Source organism: Vitis riparia, chromosome 7 (genome assembly GCF_004353265.1).
Source record: "Vitis riparia cultivar Riparia Gloire de Montpellier isolate 1030 chromosome 7, EGFV_Vit.rip_1.0, whole genome shotgun sequence".
Taxonomy (NCBI): Eukaryota; Viridiplantae; Streptophyta; class Magnoliopsida; order Vitales; family Vitaceae; genus Vitis; species Vitis riparia.
This window is the reverse complement of record NC_048437.1, coordinates 8,584,811-8,593,317: the sequence shown is the minus strand read 5'-3', so window position 1 is coordinate 8,593,317 and position 8,507 is coordinate 8,584,811. Positions and strand designations below refer to the sequence as shown.

Below are 8,507 nucleotides of genomic sequence, written 5' to 3'. Positions count from 1 at the left end.
AAGGCTCAACCCTCCCCACACACCCCTATTCTTTTACACCCACAAAAACAAAGCCCATATTCATCAACTGAAACAAGCTCTCAATTCATGTTTCTACCTCTCTTTATCACTCTCACATAGATCTCACATATACTGTAATACTAATACACAACAAAACCTACTTTCTTTATCTTTTCCACTGCTAAAAAGATCTCACCTCACTTTGCTTTTCTTGTTTTTGGATTGTTGTAGATCTTCAAAGGCAGCAAAAGAAAAAAAAGGATGATTCAAGAGCTGTTAGGGGGAGGTGCTGGACTTATAGGAGGAGAGAGGAAAATCACCATTAATGGAGGAATTTTAGAGGCCTCTCCCTCTCCTTCTCCATCGCCTTCTCCATCTTCTTCTTCTTCTGGCAATACTACCACTGTTACCACTGCTGCTGCTGCTACCACTTCTTCTGCTTCTGAGAATTTGAGGTGCCCTCGCTGTGATTCTTCCAATACTAAGTTTTGTTATTACAACAACTATAACCTTACACAGCCTCGCCACTTCTGCAAGACCTGCCGGAGGTATTGGACTAAAGGCGGTGCCCTCCGCAATGTTCCGATTGGAGGGGGTTGCCGGAAGAACAAGAACACTAGCGTTTCAACAGCTGTGGGGAAATCGAGTGCCGGAAAGGCCAAGAGCGTGGTGTCCGAGATCGGAAAATCGGGTCTGGGAGGTGGGTTTGATCACGAGATTCCTTCCAACCCAATTCTTTGGGCGTCGCCACAGAATTCTCATCTGCTGGCCTTACTGAGAGCCACCCAGAACCCTAATCCTAACCCTAGTCCAATATCGAATTCTGTAACTGTGAAGGATGATGGGGTTATGATTGGATCCCACATGGCCTCGGAGTCAGGAGTGGGAACAGGTGCAGTAAATATTGCTCGGAACATGGGGTTGGATCATCTGAACCAGCTTCCTTCTATTGGTCTGTGCAGCTCTTTCTGGAGAAACAATCAACATCAAACTCAACAGCACCAACAAAACAGCCACCATCAACAGCAAAATGGCTTTATACTTGGTGAAGTTCAAAACACTGGGATTCAGGAGCTGTATCAAAGGCTTAGATCATCCAATAATTATTACACCGATCATTCACCAGTAGTTCTCAGCAATGCGGTTTCTTCCTCTTCATCCATTTTGGAGTCTGCTCCGATTGCGGGAGGTGAATTGGGTTACTGGAATCCGACCTTTTCGTGGTCTGATCTTCCAACAACTAATGGTGCATATCCTTAAAAGATCCTTTTCTTTTGATATCATTTAATTTTCCTCCCTAAGCTAGGGTTGTTTTTTTTGTTTTTGTTTTTGTTTTTGTTTTTTTTTTTTTTTGTTATGGTTGTTTGGGTTGTGGTATATGAATATGGCTGTAGCATCAGTTTCTCTCTCTTTCTTTCTTTCTTTCTTCTCCACTTCCTTTTTCTGTATGTGTGATTGAAGGTGTGTTTAACAATGAAAGATTTTAGGTGTTTTTGAGTGCTTCTTCATATTTTCGGATTATTGCCACCATTTACATAAAATATCATGGGTTTTTCTTAGATACTCAAAGCAAGTACTCCATCAGTTCAATTTTCTAGGTAGGTGTGATCCATGGGGGTTGCTCTTACACATGAGAATGTTAGATTTTATCCAGATTGCTTATAATAAAAATAACAATAATATTTTCTCTGACTGGGAATAAAATATTTGTGAGAGAATAAGCTCATGAATTGGTGAAAGAGTTTATCTTCTTGGTCAGCTTAAAGCTGTAGCTAGGGTTCACTTTTCATAAATTAAGAGGTGGAGGAGGAGGGTGGTGGTGGTGGTGGTGGCCTTGTGGATGGCAGATGAAGATTCTTTGGATTGTTTTGTTATAAGAAAGTGATAAGTGAAGTGTCAAAGCAGCCTTTCGAAAGAGTTTCCTAAAACTGCAATTTGATTCTTACAGTTGGGAGGATTCCTGCTGCAGCTTTATGTTAATCGCCTTTGTGTTTCTCCTTGCTTCCTACTCAGAAATTGGCAAAGAATATATATTCTCTTCCATCACTCAGAACTCCTAACCTACCATTACCACCACCATCCCTCTTCCTCTTTTTATTCTCTCTCATGTTTTCCCTTGGCATCTTGTTTAGTTCAGTAGCCTTGTGATCAGACTAAACATGCCAGACTGAATTCAACCTCTCCATTCAACAATTAGATAATTAACTTCCGGTTACATCTCCCTCCAATGTTATACTTCCTAGTGTGAAGCAAAATGGTGGAATTAAAAAAAAAAACAAAAAAACAAAAAAAAACCTAGTACTGTTTCAGTTGTTACGGGTCATCAACCGACATCACCCTTCTCTCTTAGCGAGCACAAATTTCAATGAATAAACTATTTTAGTATTTTTCATAGACATAAAAATTCGTAACCAGTACGAAGAACCATTCTGGAACATGGAAGGGCCTTGGGCTTTGATTTGAAGCATTTGACACCATACCTAATCCAACCCATATTTATATGGTTTTAAATGTTTTTTTTATTGCTATTATCATGCCTATCCCTCTACGTGTTATTGTAATTATTCACCAAACCTGTTTGATAGAATCGAAATGGATGGATTTGATACAATCCACTCAATTTGAAAAATTCCAATTTGCCATCCAAGTTAAGTCTTCGTCCATGTTTAAAATAAAGCTACAGACTAACTAATGTCAGTAATAGAATATAGATTATCATTATCACAATCACAATCATGGGGAATTACGTGGATCAATGTTGAAAATATTATATGTTCACAAATTTATGTGGTCCACTTCCAAAGCTATGGAAAAAGAAATTTACTGTTTGTTTAGAAGTAGGGTGAATAACACACAGATTGTGACTGATTTTATGGATAACAACTTTATAGAGTGGCAGGGATTCGGATTAGATAAGCATTCAAGTTAAAGTCGTCTTTAATTTCATGAAAATTTGAATGTATGCCGAACTGTTTTCAGTGAACAAGTGTCGGTGGCCTCAGCAGCCTTATGAAGTTGTTTTATTGATTCTTGATTTTCTAAAGTTCATGTTTAATCATCTTTTTGTCGGATTTGGTGTATATATATATATTTTTAATCCATACGATATGTTATTAAGAGGGTGTTTGATAAATCAACTTATTGATTTAATATGACTTAATGATTTATTTTAAGTTATTAAATTATATTAAATATGTTTGATTAAGTAATTTAAAACTCATTTGATAGTGTTTTTAGATAAAGTATTTTTATTAGAAGTATTTTCTTTTATAGTGTTTCTATGAAAAACACTTTTTATGAGAATATGAAAAAATTATTTTAATAATATGTTTTATTATATGTTGTATAAGTATAAGTATAAGAACGTTTTTAAGAATAAATTATAAAAAATGACATTTAATTTAATTATAAAAAATATTATAATAAATCCAAAACTTTTCACTAAAAGAATATATAAACATCTATATTAATAGAATATGTAAACATTTATATTATTAAAAAACTAAAAATAATCATTTTTATGATTATAAGAAAATTTTGAAAAAATTAAAACAAATGGTTTAATAAATAAACATTAATAGTGGTATAACAAATTCTCAAAGATTAAAAAAAATATTGGAGTACATATTAGATTAAAAATAGTGATTTTTTTTTTTATCACAGAATAATAGGTGGCAACTCCATTAGATTTAAAAGTTTTCTTAAATTGTATTGTCTAAAAATTAAAAGTGTCAAATGTTAGTTTTTACCCCTTGATGTTCTTGCCTGAGGTGGGGGTTGGATTATAAAATACGGTTAAAATTATAGCTCTATGATGCTTGTGATATGTATATGATTTGTAGGTTCAAGTACCCACGTATGTCCATTATATACATATGTCAATTTCTTTCCTTCTTTGAGGCACTTATATCTATGGAAATTAATTTCTAATATATATTTTTCTACATCTTGCACATGATATGCTTTACAAAACTTGTTCATCAAGGATGGAAACTACCTTGAAGCAGAGTTCAATGATGTTAAATGAGAGTGATGAAAGCCTTTGGATTATAAAGTCTCCACTGAGATGGAAAGGGAAGAAGGAAGAGGAGAGTGAAGGAGAAAGAGAAGAGAATTGAAAGGAAAAAAGTAGGTAGATATCATAAAACACCTGGGGGTATTTCAGGAATATTTGAAAATTTTTAAAGTGTTTTTTTAAAGAAACATCTCCCAAGTGCTTCTTTAAAAATTATTTCAAGTGTTTTTCTAAATTTTTAGTAATATTTTTCAAAATATTATTAAACATTTATTTTTTTACCTTAAAAGAGCTTTTTAAGTGTTTTTAAATCTATAAATACTTTTAAGAAACATTACCCAACTATCTCATATTATTATAATTTAAAATTAAAAATGACTTTGATAACTCAATACCTTTTAATTTAAATATAATTCAACTTAAAGCTACTTTTAAGTTATTAAGTATTATTCTTAAGTTGTATTAAAGCTATTCTAAAAGTGTGTTAAACAATAATTTTAGGAAATATTTATATCATTTTTAATATTTAAAAAATTTTATTTTTTAAGTATTAGAAAAATTAAAAACATTTTATAGAATTACTGTCAAGACACATCCCATGAGTATATTAACCCTTGGAACCTTGTATATGGGTTGGCTTCCATGTGTCTGCTGTCTGTGCTTTCCCTTGTTGTCTGTGAGGGCCTCTCCTACATTTTGTGCCCTTCAATGGTAAGCTAGTTTGCATTTTTAGGCAATGTTTTGAGCTGAATTGTGCTCATTTTCCTTTTTCTTTTTATTCAGGGTGAAAGGCAGCAGATAACAGACAAGAAAAAAAGCATCACCAGACGAAAAAAACCCAAGCATATAGCACAGTAGCTGATCAGACAAAGTAAGGAAAATATTATTATGATTATGAATAGGAAGAAATCTTAACACAATGACAACTAAAATTTTCTTCAATATTGTCCCTCTTTCTAAGCTTATTGACCCCCCTTTTTCCTTTTTACCGACAGTCACACCCTCGTAACTGAAAATGAAAGAAAGAAAAAAACTAATAGTAATAACAATGAAAGAACTAACACATCAAGGTAATTTTATGGGCGCTTGGCCTTGCCACAGTACAATGCATTATCAGGAACATCATACTCAGTAAACAAGCTCGTTTCGTTGCTCCATACTCTGATATAAAATTGCTGTCCTAGATACTGCCGTGACCATATTGCAGACCTCAAGTTCCACATGCCTTTGTTGTCCAAAGATGCCAGAACTGCACTCCAAGAATTGGGGTATACCTGCAACAAGTTGTGTATATGTGAGAAACTAAATTGGATAAAACCAAAAATAGATGAAAAAAAAAAAAAATTAGAACTTTCATTTACCTGGACAGTGTGTCTACTAATAGCATCAGCCAGATTGTAGCGCCTCCTCATGTCAGGCGTCCACTGGCCGGAGCCAAATCTGAATTTCCAGAGATTATCATAGAATTTCTTAGACTTGATTATGAATGATTTCAAAAAGAGTAGAGAATCCAGTAGCAAATAATAAGCAAACAAAGAACAGAGGCGTACCCGACAGTCCAGAAAGTATAACCATCAAGATGCCAAGATTGGAGAGTGGTCTCATTGTTCTGGAAGACAATTTCTATGAAGTCATGAAGGGTAGTTCCTATGACAGAGGTGCCGAAAACTGCAGGGCCAGAAGGAGGAGTATCCTTGATGGAGTTTAACTTGAAGACACCCGAGATGTTATAATAGTCAGCAAGCTTCAATGGGGTTGCGGGGTTGACATAGGAGATCCCATTAATAGCATATCTTAGGGTTCCATTGATCTTAGTTGCAGAGTTGGCTAAAATGAGTGTCCTTTGTATCGGTATGGTCCCATAATGGAATGACCCTTGAGGGTTTGGCCTGGCTGCATTTGCAGTCAAATTCCGTCTTCCAACACAGAAAATGAAAGCCATTAGAATAGTTTTGAAGCAACTGGCCTACAACTATGACAATTGAAGTCATGAGAGTATTATATACCTGATGGTCCTTGCCTGCATCATTGACCAGTGAATCTGATAAGTTGGACCAATTGGCAATGGCTCAGAGGCAGGGGTCCTGGAACCAGCATACTTAAGAAATGAAGTAGCAGTGAGGACGGGCTTTGTGAACCGGGTCGAGGCCACGATGAAATAATCCTTGACCGTAGCATGCAAGGTAACCAGGACAGCAACAGATTGACCCACATGAACATCCAGGGAGTCATAAACGTCCTGCACTGTATGAGCTCCTTCTACTTCAACGAGTGTCATTGTGTGGCCCTGAATCCTAAAATTGATTGAAGTTGATATGCCCACATTTGAAACCCTAAACTTGTAGGTTTTCCCTGAAAATATATTCACAACACTTACAGTAATTAACTACTGAATTGGCCTTAATATAGATTCAGGAAAGCATATTCCCATGCAATGAAATTGGGAAGCATAGACTCAATAATTTCATGAGATGGTTACCTTTTTCACCGGTGAAAAAAGTGGAACCACTAGGAAGCCCATTTATCAGAAGAGCATTAGGAAGTGGAAGAGGAATACCCGAGTCCAATTTGGTCTGCAAGGCCTGCAAGCATAAGACCTATTAGAACATTTGCCTCCCCACAAATCTACCCCTAAATGCAATAGATTAATATCTTTACATTCTTAAGAGCAGTAAACAACTTCTAAATTTCCCCGGGATGTATAATACTAAATTCGATTAAACTTGTTTTGCCATTTTGCACATTTCGGTAGTGCTACATATTTCAATGGAAAGGATGTGCATGCCTTCAACCATTACATACCTAATCTCAAAGCGACTCAAGGAATTATGCTGTAAGAAAATTAAAGAAAATAAATACCATTACTTACTAACCTTGTGGGAAGAGTTGTACCAATCGCTAACAAGTAGAGTGAATTCTTCAACTGGTATAGGATATGGAATCGGTATCACAGACCTGGACGCAATATTGAAACCCCCAAAACCTCCAGCAGCTCTATGCATTAGAGTTGAAGGGAAGTAGGAGTAGGTTCCTATCTGATCCTTTGTCTGGAACTTGTATGTCCAGTTTGAGTTTGGTGGGATTGGACAATTGGTGCCAAGCGTTCCATCTTGCCATGGGGTCTTTCTCTGTTTAATCCCATTCCTAGATTCTCACCAATAAACTATTGCTTATGAGTTTTCATACAAAAATATGACACGAAAACACTACAAAGGTGAGCAGAGTTAGGGTCCAAGAAGGAAGAAAGCACTGACCATGTAATGAGGAAAGGTTTATCCAACTTGTTGATGACAGTAACAATAATGTTGTCATTGGTCACACAATCAATCGTAGGACCAGGAAACTGTCCATTAATAAGGATAACCTACAAAATCCAAGGAAAAACTAATCAAGGTGAGCCCCTAGAAGCTAACATATAACCCCATTAATGTTAAATTTCAAACAGAATCAGCAATTACAAAAATATACTGTTAAAAACCAACCTGTTGAGGAGACCCAAGAGGAGAAATTGTTCCATATGTGACTGTCCATGTGTAATATCTAGATGGGTCCTCTGCTATAACACAGAGGAGACTCAAACAGGCCAATGTTCCAAAGAAAAAATGCAGGAAAATGGCCGGCCTCATTCTATCAGAAATTGTTCCTCCAAGATTCTGTTCTTCTCTGAAAAAGAAAATTGAGAGAACCCATATACATGCAACTAAATCAGAACCATGCTATGAAAGAAATTCAAATAAAAAGGGAACAGATCTAAAGGGAAAATTTAGAATTGGATTGAAAACTCTTTTTCTTTTTTCTTTTTTAAAAATAAAGAAATAAATAAATAGAATTCCTGAAATGCAAATGGGATCCTCCTTCAAACTACTGTTATAACAGCAAGTCACCATGGACTGTGTCTCTGTATTCAGAGAAGCCTTTTTAGATATTTCAGCATTGCTCTGGCAGAAAAACACCCCAGATTTCACTATAATTCATACTTGAAAACGAGAGACTGAAAATTTTCTTACAACAATTCCTGGTGAAAATTAGAGAAAAGTGAAAAAAAAAATAAAAAAGATTTACATGGTTCGGCAGGGTTACATAAAAGGGTATTTATATTAACCCTCAGGTAATAAAATTCTAAAATTACCCCTGAATCTTATCGCGGCGTTCCTGGCACCCCCAATCTATTGTGCACCCTCAATAATAAAAATACAAGTTTGCCCCTTTTTCTCCCTGTGTCTTTCACTGAGTCACATACTATATCACAAGACTATCAACAAATTTTCCCGACTGCACATCATCCTTTTAAGTAACAACAAATTCTACAACATAAGCTTAAAGAAACCTACTCACATATCAAAACTACCTAAAAGTACGAAAACATTCTAACAAACAACCAAATTTATGACATACCCGAAATCCAAACTCCTCAGTGAAGGAAACAAACAAGGAGAAGGAAGTGAGAATGTAATGCAACAACCATTGAGTCCACGCGCAATTCCTTATATAT

The 8,507-nt window shown here is 35.6% G+C and overlaps 2 protein-coding genes across 3 annotated transcripts; one reads left to right on the top strand and one right to left on the bottom strand.

Moving 5' to 3' along the window:
• LOC117917399 (dof zinc finger protein DOF1.1-like) lies at positions 1-1,508 on the top strand. Its single transcript, XM_034833667.1, has 2 exons — positions 1-134; positions 232-1,508. The coding sequence occupies exon 2, from the start codon at positions 262-264 to the stop codon at positions 1,258-1,260; it is 999 nt and encodes a 332-aa protein (XP_034689558.1). The 5' UTR covers positions 1-134; positions 232-261; the 3' UTR covers positions 1,261-1,508.
• A 3,366-nt stretch (positions 1,509-4,874) lies between these two features.
• Positions 4,875-8,507, bottom strand: LOC117917811 (L-ascorbate oxidase homolog). Of its 2 annotated transcripts, none has more exons than XM_034834220.1 (9): positions 8,411-8,507; positions 7,498-7,678; positions 7,270-7,379; positions 6,889-7,159; positions 6,495-6,597; positions 6,022-6,367; positions 5,566-5,931; positions 5,377-5,455; positions 4,875-5,289 (listed from the first exon to the last, which is right to left on the bottom strand). In XM_034834220.1, the coding sequence occupies exons 2-9, from the start codon at positions 7,639-7,641 to the stop codon at positions 5,092-5,094; spliced, it is 1,617 nt and encodes a 538-aa protein (XP_034690111.1). In that variant the 5' UTR covers positions 7,642-7,678; positions 8,411-8,507; the 3' UTR covers positions 4,875-5,091. The 2 variants fall into 2 exon arrangements, with proteins under 2 accessions (XP_034690111.1, XP_034690112.1); XM_034834221.1 differs by lacking the exon at positions 8,411-8,507 and adding an exon at positions 7,900-7,996.

What these genes read in the sequence shown, in the direction of transcription:
- LOC117917399 (XM_034833667.1), top strand. Translation starts at nt 262, where the DNA reads ATGATTCAAGAGCTGTTAGGGGGAGGTGCTGGACTTATAGGAGGAGAG.
- LOC117917811 (XM_034834220.1), bottom strand. Translation starts at nt 7,641, where the DNA reads ATGAGGCCGGCCATTTTCCTGCATTTTTTCTTTGGAACATTGGCCTGT. An exon ending in GGTACAACTCTTCCCACAAG is followed by an intron (nt 6,598 to 6,888) that starts GTTAGTAAGTAA and finishes TTATGCTTGCAG; the next exon opens with GCCTTGCAGACCAAATTGGA. An exon ending in ATGCAGGCAAGGACCATCAG is followed by an intron (nt 5,932 to 6,021) that starts GTATATAATACT and finishes CTGTGTTGGAAG; the next exon opens with ACGGAATTTGACTGCAAATG.